The sequence below is a fragment of the Sphaerodactylus townsendi genome, linkage group LG16 (genome assembly GCF_021028975.2).
Source record: "Sphaerodactylus townsendi isolate TG3544 linkage group LG16, MPM_Stown_v2.3, whole genome shotgun sequence".
NCBI classification, from domain to species: domain Eukaryota; kingdom Metazoa; phylum Chordata; class Lepidosauria; order Squamata; family Sphaerodactylidae; genus Sphaerodactylus; species Sphaerodactylus townsendi.
The window spans coordinates 30,838,598-30,853,733 of NC_059440.1; the positions used below are offsets into that span (position 1 = coordinate 30,838,598).

Here is a 15,136-nt window from a genome sequence, read left to right on the forward strand (position 1 = left end):
TCTGGCTTCACGTTGGCACTTCCCTGCAGTGATATCACATCTGAGAGTCTGTCTGCAAAAACACAGCTCAGATGGGGAAAAAAATAACTCTGGCGAACAAACCAGGGCCTCTGTAAATCCTCTTGCAGGCCTACTTCGTTTTCCACCCTAGAGGACAGAGGGCCAAGGAGAAGAAAAGTCCTTGAAAATAATCGGGTTTTTTTAAACTCACAGATTCGCTGCTCAGGCAGGGCTTTGAGGGCATCAGAAACAGCCACCGGGAGTCTGTGCTCCAGGGCAGCCCTTTCAGCTTGGGTTCTCGGCTTCAGGCTTTTCTTCTGCTGCCTGCTGACTGGGCAGAAAGGTCAGCTCTCCAGCCTTCCCAGTGGAGAGAGGACTGAAGAGCCCGATGGACCCAGACACCTCCCCCCTCAACGGGCTGACCCCCTGGCCAAACTCATTCCCAACTGCTGGTATTTAACTTATTTATTGACTGGTCACACAGTCACACGCACACAGAAGCCAGAACAGAGACTGGGCTTGGCTTGGATTCTGCACGCCCCGACATGTTTCCTGCAGGGAACGGTGGGCAGAACATGCGGAGAAGCGAGGACGACCCCGGAGGGGAGGGGGGGGAACAAGCCAAAATCCAACGTCACTCCAAGAACAAGACGGGAGGGAGCAAATTTTTGTTTAAAAAAGGAGGGGAGGGTTTTGGAGGTAAACTGTGATGCTCTTGCAACGGGGAGGCAGAAGGGCCGGCAGCACGTCTGGTCTCGTCACGGTGCTGCTCCAGGCAGGAGGCTCAGGGGATGGAGCTGAGAAGGTCCTGCAGGAAGCTGTCCGCGTCGCTGATTTCAGACAACAGCCCTGGAATCACAAGGGGTCAAGTCAGCCCAGAAGGCCCACTGGCCGGAGGACCAGCCTCTTCTTCCCGCTCCACCTCGCTTGCCTTAAGTCAGAGGTGTCCAACTCTGGCGCTTCAGATGCTCATGGACTACATTTCCCATCAGCCCCTGCTGGCATGGCCAATTGAAGCGCCAGAGTTGGACACCGCTGCCTTAAGTGTTGCCATACTTTGCTTCAGCCTCCAGTCCAAAGTACAAGAAGAGAATTCTGGCCAACCCACAAGTCCTTTGGCCCCCGGTCACCTGACCCCGTGCCCTACAATTGGTGGTGCCGGGCAAACTGCTTGGGGGAGGACAGAGCCATCTGTGCTCTCCCTGGGTCCTCCCAGCCCTGATACGACTTGAAAGCCCTGTAGCCGGGGAGTGAGCAGAGAAGCCCCTGCTTGCAAAACAGAGGCCTACAGACGCATAAAGAAAGTGAGCCAAGCTGCGTGCTTCAGTGGGCATCAGCACTCACCAGCCACGTCCAGAAATTCTGCAAAGGTCTCCACGGGCATGAACTCCTCCTGGAAGGTCTTGAGGGCCTTGTCTGCCGCCTCGTGGATGGGCATGTCGTTGTGGCGGATGTACTCGGCCAGGGAACAGGACCAGCCTCCCTCTGTGTTGCTTGCAGGCACCTTCTGAGGGGAAGGAGAAAGAAGGGTCGTGATGGAGCGGGTGGCCCAACTCACCTGCTAGGGTTAGGGAAACTTAAAATAAACAGCGAAGAAGAGCAAGGAATCTGCCTTCTAAGAGTCAGACGGAGAAATTTCCCAATCGCACGGCTAACGTCTGGTTTCATGCCCATGCTCCCCTGCGCGCATGCTTTCACACACATGCTTTCACACTCCAGGGGAATGCTACCAGTGGCAAGTTCCTTACTTTGAACATGTTGTAAATCAGATCCACGAGGGCCCAGAAGAGGAGGCCCGAGCGATAGGCAGCGTAGTCCTTCACCACTTTATCCGTTAGCCTGGAAGGAAGACAAAAAGAAGAGGTTCAAGTCCTGGAATTCATTGCGCTAGGCTGCTGCCTTCAGCCCTGCTCATGAACAACCTGGCTGTGAGGATGGTGAGAAGCACATCAAGAAAACACGCATAGGCGAGAGGGCGCAAACAGACCGACAGACGCTCCAGTTGGCAGAGGTCCAGCAAAGTGGTTGAGAACTGACTGCAGGCGCAACTGCGAGGATGCCGGGCATCACCAGTTCTGCCAACGTCTGGAACAGCCCCAGCCTCTCATTTCTATGGTCATGATTTCGAAAAACCCACGCTTGCTTCTAGACCTCAAGGCAAGCAAGTCAGCAGCAGCCACTGCTGGGGGGCCCACTGGTCAGACGAATGAGAGTCCAGAAGGCGTTTTCTCCTTCCCCGCCTCCAACCTCACTGAGAGGCAGTGGGGGGCAGCTGCCAGAAGGCTGGAGTCACAGGCAGACAGGGTGGGATCCAGACCCAGAACAGAGTCACTACAATGGGTGGCCAGAGCAGACAGAGGGATGCTGTGCCAAAGCAGGCAGCAAATTCAGTGCTAGGGAACAGGTGAGGGCAACGGGCCAGGCTCCCAAGATCACAGGGACTTCCATGGCACCCCCAGATTCCATCTGAGCCCCAAGAAGGCTCTGGGACCAGCCTGAGCTGAGCGCTTTGAGGTAGCTCGCTAGGTAAAGCCTGTTTAGAACACATGGCAAGTCCCAAAGACCAGCCCCCTCGGCCCACTGAGACGCTGAACATGGTTCTCCCGAACATTCAGCCTCTTTTCCTGCCTAGTTACAATCCTCTCTGCTTCTAACAAAGGGGAGAATCCACTGCAGAGACAGGCCAGATCCTAAGCTGAGGGAGAAGGGAGCAAAGCTCACCTGCTTGCCCCCCCTGGCGACACCACTCGGGCCTGGGAGACCACCAGCAGCCTCTTGAGGACGTCAATGCGCATGGCTTTCCACTTCTCCGGGGGCAGGATGTGCAAAGCCAGCACCGTGTAGTAATGCGGCCCGTCCACCTCGAAGGCACTCTCCACCCATTTCTCCTTCGGCTGCTCCACAAAGCTCTGCAGGTTCTTTTCTTCGCGGGAGGTGGCTCGCGTCCTGGAAGGCAGTTCACACAACCCAATGGCATCTTTTCTACTATACACACACACATACACACACTCACACAGGAGCAGTAGCTTTGCCCTCAGCAGCTCTCCCCAGTCTGCAATAGGCACTGGTTCCGCCGGGCAAACCCTCTGAGGCCCCCCCAGCAAGCCCCGAGCAGATTCTGGTGCAAACCCAGAAAGGGAACCAACAGAAAGCCGGGGGTGGGGTGGGTGGTACTGACGTGTTGAGGACGTAAAGCACCGTGTGAATGATGTAGGGGATGAGGTGAACGTTGCTCTCCCGTCCCCCCAAGCACCGTGTGGCCCACGCATCTAAAGCGACTCGGCTCCCATGGCTGCCGCGGGAAGAAGCAGCTTGGTGGTGCGTGGGCGTTGTAGGCCTGGTAGGTTGGCTCCCGCTGGCCCGTGCACTCCTGGAGGTACGTGTTGTGCCTGCGGAAAGAGACACCCTGAGTTGGGCTGCAGATCCGAAACCCTGGCAGCCAGCTTTCCCCAGCATGAACCCCCATGGCCAGAGGGTATGGAAAAGCCGGCCTCGTGAAGAGATGGGACCGTCTAATGGCAGGACGGTACGATCCCAGGCACAAGGCTGGCTTCCAAACTGCCACCTCTCCCCATGTACGTGGAAGGCCTGGGGGAGCACACCCCCTTGCCCCAGAAAGAGATATTGAGGGTGCCAACAGGCAACACAACAAATCCCAGACCTACCTCGCTAAGCAGGTAGCAAAAGCTGATTCTGGAACGTGGGGGCCCCATACAGGCAAAAGCCCATTGCATTTGGTGTTGGCGTTCTGCAGGGCTGCACTTTCCCATTCCTCGCGCCCACGCGCCAACCTGCGTTGAGAAAGGACAGTCAGGCCCTGCAGGCAGACCAACATTCAACCAAGGCCCCAGAAGAAGACGGCAGGTGTGGCTTGTGCCAGTGGGTCCCTGCTGAGGACACAGGTGGGAACTGCACACAGGTGGCCTTCCACCCAAGCTGATGAGGCTACCCAGGGATCATAATACTGCGCTACCCCACAAGATCTTTGTCAGGATCACAAGCTATGGTATAATTGCATGATTGTTCTTCAATTGTTAACGGAGTCGTACTGGATCATGAATGGAGAAAAGGCCTCTCTGCTGCGCAAGGCAGGGCACACAGCGCCACCAGGCCTGAGGTCTGACAACCGACCAAGGCGGCACGCCGGAAGCCCCACCCAGGAAACTGTGGGCGTGCCCCGCCTCACCTCACGGCAGCCAGGTGACAGTCGTAGTGGACGATGTTGAAGTGCGAGACGGTGCTGTAGCCCTGCTGTTTCCGAGGCTTGTTTTCAAACTCGTCCAAGGCCACCCGCTTGGTGAAGGTGTAAATGCCCAGTACTTTGGTTGGCTGCAATGAGAGGACAGGTGCTCAGCTCCAGGGCTGGCCGGGCCTTCCTGCTCCACTGCTGGGCGTTTGAGGTGTGGAACAGTGATGGCAGCAACAGCTGCTGCTCTTGGAGTTGAAAGAGCCTCCCCGCCCACTGGAATCCCCCACCCCCGGCAGCACACCCTGCCTCCCCACTGGATGGGAGTGCAGCCGTGGCCGGCCAGGAACATCTCCCCGCCCCCACCCCGGCTGCCTACCTGGAACTTGTAGCCCTCCCGGCAGATGCAGCAGGTCAAGCCGGGCTCTTCGATCAACTCCTCCATCTGCTTCAGGAGCGCCGTCTTTGTCACCACTTGGCCTTTCTCATTGGTCTGAAAAAGCAACAGAGCCAGTGAGGGGGGGAGGGGGACAGCGTCTGCGGCCAAACCTCTGGGAACATCTCAGCAGGAGGAAAGGGCTCCTGTCGCTCCCACCCTTCCCTTGCAAATGCCGCATTGACCCACTGCCAGCCCTTCCCAGCCCTGGGCGTTTCTCATGTCCCAGCAGACATTTGACAGCTGGTGGGAGGAAGGAAGGGGGTCTTGGCTGCCCTCACCGTCATGCCCAATGTGCCCAGGGCCTTCTGCCGCATCGCCATGGCCATGCGCTTCTTCTCCGCTCGAGTCTCCCTCCGGGCTGCCTCGATCTTCTTGTTCACTTCCGGGTGCTCCCGCAGGGCCTCCAGCAGGTTCTCGGCCAGGGTCCCGATCCCTTCGTCGCTGGACACTTGCTCCAGTTTATGCAGGTTTGTGATTGAGTCCGTCCCGATCAACACCTGCAGGGGAAGCCCCAGCTGATGGATCCAGCAAGCAGAGGCTTCCACGAAACAGGGAGGGGAAATGAGCCCTCCCCACCCCACCTGCACTCAAGCTGCAGAAGCTGGAAAAGCAGCCCTCCAAACCTCTGCCCAGTTCCCAGAGGCTCCACCTTCAGCTGGCCAGAGCAGAAGGCTCTTTAACCCCTTCCGCCCCAATCTGACCGGCAACAGAGGCCTCGGCGAAGCCTGCCTCCCCAGTGCAACTCAGCTGCTTGTATTCATTTGCCTGAATTTCATTGTGTGTGTGTGAGATACTGAAGTGCACACAGAGTGGCCCCTGCAAGAGCTGTCCCTGGCAAGTGGGCAGAGGGGGGGAGCCCTTTGCCTCTGCTCAGGAGGTAACTGAGCGCATGACAGGCTGGTGCTGGGAGGAGTCTTGATCAGAGGGGCCTGCTGGAAAGGCACCACACAGGCAGTTGTCGGAGGGCCCCCCCTCACCTGTGTGGCTGGGTGCTGAGTGGCCAGGCCCCGCAGTAGCCTCAGGATGAAAGGCAGAGCTGGTCGAGACAAGAACTTCTTCCAGACGTCGGCATCCAAACTACACAAAAAAGGATCGGAGGGTTACAGCGAACCAGAGGCAGCTGCCTCCCCAGGGAAGGACTGGGCTTGCTCTCTCCTTGGGGAAAAGCCCATCCCTAGATGGATGGGGGTGACTCCTAGCCCTTCTTTACAATTCTCTTGTAGTCCTCAGACACATCCCTAGACGCAAGCCAGACTCGCCATGGGCAACGAACACAGTCCTTGTGTCAGTGCTCCCCGCACCCATTCATGCGGCGAGTCTTCTCACAACAGAGCCTCCTGGATGCAATGCTTCTCTCTGGAGAAGGCTGGACTCTAAAAGCGGGGCTGGGGGAGGGGCTCCCTAGCAGGCACCAATTGCTAAAGGTGTTTCCCAGCACCCAAGAACTTCTACGTGGAGCTGCCAGTGACAGCACCTGAGAAGACCTTTCACCTGCAGAATGTGCTCCCTGCCACTAAGCTAAGATGGGCAACACCTGAAGACAGAGAACTGGCCCTCGAGGGCACTGGCCCCCAGAGGTATCAACATCTGAGATTCCGAAGACGGGACTCAAGACCCCAGAACCACCTTCCCCAGCTCGTCCCCCCCTCCCCCTTTTGCCAACAACGTCCCAGTCCCAGAGACTGATCTTGCCGAACCCTCAGCCCAGCCGAACCCTCAGCCCAGCCTAGCCAAACCCTCAGGCCCTCACTTCTTGGCGCTGGGAATGTGCTTCTTCATGTAGTCCAGGGCACTCTGTGTGATCCCTCTTTGCAGGATGAGGTCTTTCAGCAGGTGCCCGTTGCTGTTGTTCTTGATGCCGGCAGCAATTTTGCAGAAGCAGTCCAGGAAGACCTTGTCATCGCCGCTGTGTTCCTCGTCATACCTGAGCAAAAAGAAAGGCCAGCTCACTCACTTGCTTAATCACTGCAGGGCTTGAACTCAACAGAAACACTAGCAGCAGAGTTGGCTTCCACTCTGAATCTCACTCCCACCCACCATTATCTGCGCCTCAATACTAATTGCAGCCTGTTTGCTAAAGAAGATACAGAAGTCGCATCACTTCAGACAATCACTCCACTCCTCAGAAGCATGAATAATTTGCAGGCTGGATTGCAACCATCTTTCACAGTCCTGGGAAGAATCAGGCCTCTGGCCATCCTAGACAGCACTGCCACACTGACTGGCAACGGCCCTCTGGCATCGTCAGCAAAGAAAGGGACCTGTCCAACACCTGACCCCCAGGGAGAAGACCTGGGAAGCTTCTGCATTCCTAGCAGATGCTCTGGTATCTCCCGCAAGCTGCTCTTGTCTCTGCTGGAGGGCCCTGAAGACTGGTCTGTTGATGACCTGTCTTTGACCTCCGCAGGCCAGAGACTGAAGCTCAGTTGAAGCTGAGCCGGAATGGGGCTTTATGGCTTTACAGCACAGTTCCGGTTTTAACTATTTTATTAAGTTTCGTTCCAAGAACGTCTCTTGTTGAGAAGCAGGTGATTCATTCCCTAATACATCAGGGTAGAAATTATCTGTTTCAAGTAATAAGTAGGGAGACTGCCCAATTCCTCCACAACTTTTATGTAAATGTGTGGGGGGCGAATCCTGCAAACCACCTGAGCCAGAGAGCCCCGACACCCGCCTGTCTCGTGCCCTGGAGGACACAGGAGGAGGCCATTCCACTAATGAGCAGGGAGGGCAGGGTTGGGCAACATGCTCAGAATACAAAAGAGCCAACACAAGTTTCTAGCCCCCGTGTCTTTCAAAATCTCACAAGGTTGAACAAGATTCCATGGTTGTCAGACAAAGACTACAGTACGGAAAACAGAATAAATAAAGAGAAGAGAAATCATGCAAATGCACCCAGTTTGAAGAGAGAACCCACACCCAGAACTGGGGTGGCCTGGAAGAAAACAAAATAATTTAAAAAACTAATTTAGTGCCCACACACAGCCCAACTCACACAAGGTGTTCAAACTCTTCAGAAGACAAATTCAGCCTGAATTTCAGACACACAAACGTGGGAGTTGAGAGACACGACTTGTGGGTACACCCACCCACCCACCCCCCTTGCACACAAACTCTCCCTGCATGTGGGCTCACGAAGAGGAGCCTTTGCTGGCATAAAATCCCAGGCAGCACATTTGGTCAGGCTTCCGGGCTGCCACATACTTGTCGAAGTTGCAGTAGGGCTTAAAGCGGTCCACCAGGATCTGCATTTTCTCCGTTTCTCCAAAGGACAGGTAAGGGATGATGCGCAAGAGGCCCTGGAGGACGCTGGGGTTGGAGCGGACGAAGGTGCTGTTGATTTGATCCAGCAGCATCACCAGCTGGTCTTTGTCCCCTGTTAGGAGGAGATTGCCCTGCGGAGGAGAGAACCACCCGTGCGTTCAGATGAGCCCCCCCCCCCCCCCGCACTGGGCATCTCCCTCTGTCCTGAGCTACCCTCCTTCTCTGCGCTTTCTCGTCCCCCACCCCAAACCCATTCTCTTCAGCAAACTGCCCTGTGCCCCTCCCCACCAAACTGCCCCGGGAACTTCTGTTCCTCCATCGCCTGCTGTCCAGCACAAAAGCCTCCTTTACTCTCTGGTCCTCGTCTCTCCTCAACAGGAAGCCCTCTGAGGTCTGCACAGCACTCCAGGTTCAAAATTCCCCCCCACATTAACCCCAAGCACTCTTGGAAAGCTGAGACTGGCCCATTTTTGCAAGCCAAAAGTGATCACTCTTGACTGAGAGGCGGAACAGCAGTCTGCTCTGCTGCTGACCTATACACAACTTGGTCAAAATCACACAAACATCCCAATGGCTGACTGGGAGCAGCCCAGGCCAGAGCCATGATTCATGCAGAGATGTAACAGGCCTCCCCCTCTGTGGGTACTTTCCTCGACTAATTACTTCATCCGTTTATTTGAGCACACACACAGGGATACACAGCAGCCTTCTGGCATTAAGGGAAGAGCACTCCCAGCTCACTCCCAGGAGGGCAATTCAGCGGCAGAATGCCCAACTTCCTGTGTCTGCCATCAACGCCAGGCAGGGTCAGAGCCGCCTTCACCCCAGGCCCAAAGGCAGGCTTCAGCTCTCCGTATAATTAACGAGGCCTACCAGGGCAGGAGGAGGCTTGATAACGGCCGAGAGGATCACGGCACAACCGAGCTAATAACTCAGGCTGGGGCCTTGTCGGAAGAGAGGCTAATAGCTGCGGGTTCCTTTGCATTGAGTTCTCACGGGACTCAAGAGCTGTCAGCCTTCTGGCTGCAAATGAGGGGCTCGTGAGACACAACGCTCCCCTGGGCAAAGAGAAAGCCCGTGTCCTTGGAAAACTAGCACACCAGGGATTCTAGCCGAGCCTTCCCTCTGCCACATTATTAGTCTACCAGTTTAAACAGGGGAGGTGTATAAAAAACACTAGAACAGATACTACACCTTGGCGTACATAAACTCAGTACTTGAGTCATAAACAAATGATTGATTTATAATTGTGACAGTCCCAATCGTCACTTCTTCTAAGGCAAGATTATAAACTGGCCCCCAAGACAAAAGGGGTATGTCCCCAACAAGAGTGAAGGACCACCGCTAGCACCGTGCCCACCCTGTCCTCGCTGAGGGGCTCTGCGTTGGACTCGTCCAAGATGATCTCCATGATGCTGAGGACCTGCTCAGCCACGGCTGCCCCTCCACTGTCTTTGCTTTCCTGCTCGGCCACCAGCGCCTGCAAAGAATGTGACAGAAGAGCCATTGCAGCAACAGCTATTGCAGCCCTCAACCTCCCGGGGCCAGGCCTAATTTGGGGGTGCTGCAAGGCACGGCGAGCACAAAACTCGTGCCACCTGAGGAGACCTGCCCTCATGGCCCTGCTCCCCTCCCTCACCAGGTTCAGCGTCCCCAGCATGACGTTGAGCGTGTTCATCTCCAACTTGACCAGCTGCTGACGGTTCACTTTGACCTTGACACAGTAGCTGAAGAGCTTCAGGAGCACCTGGGAGGAAAGAAGGCAGAGCTGGCCACAGCGGCAGGGCCTGAGCCCACCCCCTCCACTTCCTCTCCTGTTCCTCCAAGTCTCCAGCTGGATTGCCAGCCGGTGGAGAGAATTCCCTTTCTTGCTTTGCGTTTTCATCTTGCCTTTCCTTCCTGCAAGGAGCTCAAACAGTGCATATGGTTTCCCCCAATCTCCTCCTTTGATTCTTACAACCACCCCGTGAGGGAGGTCAGGCAAAAAGAAACCGTTCTAAAGTGACCCCTGTGAGTTTTGTGGGTCTCCAGTGTCAGCGCTCAACACTTCCAATGACACCACACTGGGTGTCCTTTATAGCAGAGCTGGCAAGTCAGGTGACACCAGAGAGCCAATGGAGTGCCAATGTCCCCGGAGCTGCTCTCCTGCCTCCACCTCTCCAAAGGCCTGGCCTTCAGCCTGCCTCCTGGTACACTTGGGCCTTCTTGGCCCCCTGGCCCCACTGCCAGGCCTGCTAAGAGTGAGCTGGGGCAGGGGCACTCTTACTAGTTGGAAAGCAGAGGGAACTGCTTCTCTCCCCCCCCTTCGGTGCCATCCCGGCTGAAATTCCCTCCTCCACCAGCTATTCCAGAGGAAGAATCCCCATCCGGGATCCTGCCAGCCCTCTACCCCCCTAACTCCCCCGACTGTTCCAATCTCTCTTTGAAGCAAGAAAACAAGAGAGAAAATGGCGTGAGGTTTTTGCTTCTTCATTTTTGCTTACACTGACTCAGGAAGCTGCCAAGCTGCACCGTGTAAAACCGGCAGGCCCTGCTGCATACAAGCAGTCAGCCCCCAAGCACCTAGCCCCACCGATGGGGGCCTAGCACCCTGGCTTTCTAAGGAAGAATGGATGCGACACCCCTGTCTGGCCGCCTGTTCTTCTACTAGTCTGAGCCTGAGAGAAAGATGGAGGACAGGCAGCCCTGACCACCACCACCACCACCACCACCACCCCCACTCTACAAGAGCAGGAGGGAGACTCACCGTCAGGAGGTGGCGGCCCTGCTTGAAGTCCCGGATGCCGGTCAAGCGGTTCAGCATGCAGCCCAGCCCTCCACACTGGGCCATCACGCCGGCCATTTTGTACACCTCTTCCTCATCCTCCTCTTCATCTGTGGAAAAGAAAGAGGCTGACAGGAGAGAGGCAACGCCATCAACAGAGCTGAGAAGAAACTGTGCCAGCCAGCCGGCCACAGAGAGCCAGGGGCCCCGGGAGGTCAGGCGTCCCCTCCCCAAGGGAACCGCTACACCAGGGCTCCCCTACCTCCTGGAGTCTGTGGGCACCTTTGACCTTTTGACACAGGCTGGCGGGTGCGACCACAAAATGGCCACTGTGGGAGGCAATGCCAACCACACACACAGAGAGGTCGCCCGAGGGCAGGGAAGCAGAGGAGAAAACTTAAAACATAAACTGGGAAAGAAGAGTCAGAGAGACAATAAAACCAACCCTATTTCAAGTTGCATAGCCAGTCAGATATCCAGGGGCCGATCAGACGTCCTACTGGGCAGGAGACCACCTGACCCCACCCCATTTCTAAAACCACTTGGCAGGAAAGGCGCTGGCCTGCATTAAAGGCTCTGGAGGTTCCCTTTATTCACTGTGACTGCTGGCCATTCATTCATGGAGTCCCCGTCCAGCTAACCAAACAAAGGCTTGGGCACGCAGCCCGTCCGCCCAGGAAGCCTGTGACAACACGGCAAGATCACAGCAGAACTCCCGCCTGCAGCGACATTGTGGGCCGAAGGATGAGCTAAGAACTCAGCAGACCAAAACCTTCTCTCTGGCGTACCTGTTGTTGAATCGAGCGACTCAATGAACTCCTCCGTCGCATCTCCCAGCAGCCCACGCATCCGGTAAATAATCCGCATGGGTTCTCCCTGGGAAGCACACGGAAGACACAAGATGCACGCGGGAAAGGAGGCACGGCTGCCTCGCGGAGGAGGAGGGCCGAGCCCACGCTCAAGGGCAACGCAGGGGACACCCGAGGCACGGGGCTACTTTGAAAAACATGCTGTTCTAACCCCCACTTACAACTTCTGGACTGACAAGTCTGGGGTATGAGGATGTGCTCCACGCTGCCCCCAATTTTCCAATCTGCAGCCTCTTTGGCTCCCTCCATTTGCTTGGGAAAGTTTGAAAGGAAGCCACAATGGGCAATCACACCCTTGAGACATCACCCTCCCCCCACCCCCCAAAAAAGACACAAAGCAGGAAATGCAGAGTTAAGCTTTGAGGATTGAGGCCGTTTAAAAGGCCCTGGCGTGCAATTTAAGGCACACATCGGCCAAGGCTGGCTCTTTGGTAGCGCCACCAAGGAAGGTCCCGGTGTCCATCCCCAGAGAGCCCCTGCTGAGTTGTAGGAGTGGGCTGGTTGGGCCTGCAGTCTGGCCACACCCTCCAACAGGACGCCCCGTGTCCCTGCTGCTCAGCCATCATGAGTCCCAGTTCTTAAGGAGGGGTCACATTCAGCGGTGAAGCCCCACTTGGGCAGACAGATCGGTCCATGCTCAGAACTGGACAACTCCAGATCAAAACGAGATCCTTCATCCGCAGGCCTGGGAGAGACCCTGGAGGGCCCCAAGCCGCGGAAGGCCTTCGCCCCTGTTCTGCCTTCTCTGCAGCTGCTCTTGGGACACTTCTCTGAGCAGCACCTTCTGCCTTTTGAACTAAAAGGTCCCCTCAAAATCATACGCTCAGAGCATCCAGGACTGGGTATAAGCTCCCAAGTATACAGAACAGGGTGATATGCTAATGAGACTGGCACTTGAGAGGGAGAGAAAGAGTAGGAAAAAGAGAGACATCTTCGACTGACGGAAAGACAGTGTGTGTGTGTGCGTGTGTGTGTGTATCGGGGGGGGGGGGGGGAAGAATGACAGTTTAATAGGCTTTTAAGTAAAATGGGGTTTTAGAAAAATGCCTACGCAGAGTGAGGGCTTGCTACAACTTTCCCCACAGGAAGGGTGTTAGTTTCATGGCAGGAAGCTCTGGCTGTTTGATTGTCTGTCTCTTTCTCCCTAAACTTTCCATTTTAATGCTATTTAAGTCTGAACACAGAGCAGAGAAGAAAGTGGGTGTCAGGGGTGGGGGGAAATCCTAGCCGTGGGAGAAGGAGAGCACGTTTGGGGGAAGTGGGAAGACGGAACAGGGAACCTGTCAGCCAGTCCGTTGCTAAGCCAAACGTGGAATAAGCAGCGCTTACTGTCACAGCAGATTCTGAAAGCCCTCGGGAAAACCGGGGCGGGGGTGGGGGGAGGCTCAAAGGCCGTGCAAGAGACCCGCAATTAACACTATGGGGAGCTCTGGTAAAATGGCAGACGAACAAAGAGAAAGCCAGGGAGAGAGAGAAGCTAGACAAAGCAACCCAAGGTCTGCTTCTTGTGCGCCTGTCTATCTCCCAGGGAACCGAAGGAGAGCCAGAGCTTGAAGGGGGGGGGGGGGAATCACAAACGGGAGGCAGATGAAAGCGGGTTTGCTGACAGTCACGCCAGGGGACTCCCCTTCGCTGCTGTCAACAGCTGCGGCGCATGCTGGAATGGAGAGCAGCACTGAAATTCAACAGGCAGTCCAATTCAGCTCGCAGATCTGGCCCACCTTCGGGCCCTGAAAGAACGGGCCGGCAGTTCAAGGGATCTTGCGATGGAACAGGGAGGGGTGTGTGTGCACAGAAGGGCCAGGTCAGCCAGGGGCCTCTCCCTGATCTCCCCCTTCTCTCATCCACAGCTGGGCTTGGTTTGCTGTGGACTTGGGGATCTCCTCCACAGTGAAAGGTGAGGCGTATGTGTGCATGCATGAACACACGTAAACAAAATGCCATCCACAGAGCCCCCACCCTGCCACGGCCTCTTCTTGCCAGGGGATGGGGGTGGTGATGGTGGTTTTCAGTGTTGCCCCAGACCCCAGTGTACTGGCAGCGGGGTTCCATGCTATTGGAGAGGGAATGCCTCTTTTCAAGAGGGCGTGCAGCCGCTGACAGCTTGGTGGCCAAGTACTTCTCCCCAAAAGAATGGAAAAGCAAGTCCTGCTCCCAGAACAATCATACACATGATGGCTGCTTCTTAAGAAAAAAACGGTCTGAAATGGCTCTTCTTTACAGCCCTTTGGCTTGTAAACCCATATTTTGTCCATCACTAAATGACACCCCCCCCCCCACCCATCCTCTTTCCAATCCATTTTTGTACTACTGGGAACATTTTAAATCTCCACACTGCAGCAATATGCAATTCCTCAAGACGAACTGTTCGTTCCTCAACTGGGCAACTGAGTCTTTTTTTTTCAATTAATCTAATCCAGGGGTGTCCCAACTCTGGTGCCCCAGATGTTCATAGACTATGATTCCCACCAGCCCCTGCCAGCATGGCCAATGCTGGGAGGGACTGATGGGAATCGTAGTCCATGAACATCTGGGGCACCAGAGTTGGGACACCCCTGATCTAATCCACGGGTATGTAAATTTGACGCAGGACTCTGGGATTGCCCAAATGCATCCAATTGTCATGGCCAAGAACATTTTTTTCAGAGTGGCAGCAGAGGCATTATAGGAACCAAAGTTCCAGCAGCCTTTTGTGGGCACCGAGGCCTGTTACAGAAAATAAGCCAAAAGAATTGGGGAAAGGGAAGAGCTAAAGCCCTTTTCATGGGGGACGCTTTTCCTTATGACCGACAAGCTGGAGTAAAATTCAACATGCCAGCCTTAATTGCTACTCCCACCCCCGTAAGTCCTTTGTCACTTAAAAAAAATATTACAAGCAGGTCTCTGTTCAAGCACTGGCAGGGCATTAGAAACATGGACCACTCGAACACGTAACATCGTAATGTATTAATCTCCCAGCTGCTTCCTGACAAAACATGAGATCCTTTTGAACATCAGTGATGAGGAAGGGTGATTTTAGCATATTCATTCCTAGAGGATAATACCCAACGTTTGGCACTAATAGGCAAGCAAAACCATCAAATGCTTAAAGAATCCACCTCCCCTCCCTTTACACTCCCTTTTCAGGATTTTTTTTTTTAAAAAAAAATCTTTGCTTTCAAAAATGTTCTGCTATTTTGCATTTGCTAGCTGTCATACACCTCCGGCCTTTTTTCCTTCTTGAATCTTAAATTATATATCATTTTCATAATTTCCATACACTTTGTGTTACCGGCTGATGCCATGACAGTCAGCTGGCCTCAAATCAGCCATCGCGTCTAAGCACCTTCCTCATTCTTGCTCGCAAGCGTGCCTCCGCCACCATGGGGGATGAGGAGCTTCCTGCTTCCCATCCTCGATAGCTAAGACTTTTTCAGGCTATTCGTTAAAAATGCCCCTCGATCAATGGCTACATGTTCTTTCAGGAGCAAACACTGGGTCTTGTCTGCACACTAGCAAGCAGCATGTGCTGACGCGTGAAAGGCTGCGGAGGCTTCTGCCTGCCTGCCCCTCAAGGCCTCGCTGTGCCTGTCCACAGCCACACACACCAATCAAGCTCCCACGTGTGGCAAGTG

The 15,136-nt window shown here is 55.0% G+C and overlaps 1 protein-coding gene across 1 annotated transcript in view; it reads right to left on the bottom strand.

Annotated features, from left to right (window-relative positions):
* Nucleotides 1–450: 450 nt before the first annotated feature.
* Nucleotides 451–15,136, bottom strand: part of UBR4 (ubiquitin protein ligase E3 component n-recognin 4) — an 84,465-nt gene continuing 69,779 nt past the window's right edge. The window contains 17 exon segments of the mRNA XM_048519425.1: nt 451–849; nt 1,345–1,507; nt 1,749–1,839; nt 2,722–2,946; nt 3,179–3,278; nt 3,310–3,389; nt 3,666–3,791; nt 4,187–4,329; nt 4,566–4,679; nt 4,904–5,122; nt 5,603–5,702; nt 6,376–6,549; nt 7,830–8,020; nt 9,250–9,369; nt 9,529–9,636; nt 10,636–10,763; nt 11,442–11,529. Of these exon segments, the coding sequence (XP_048375382.1) occupies nt 785–849; nt 1,345–1,507; nt 1,749–1,839; nt 2,722–2,946; nt 3,179–3,278; nt 3,310–3,389; nt 3,666–3,791; nt 4,187–4,329; nt 4,566–4,679; nt 4,904–5,122; nt 5,603–5,702; nt 6,376–6,549; nt 7,830–8,020; nt 9,250–9,369; nt 9,529–9,636; nt 10,636–10,763; nt 11,442–11,529 (2,235 nt within the window). The 3' untranslated portion in view covers nt 451–784.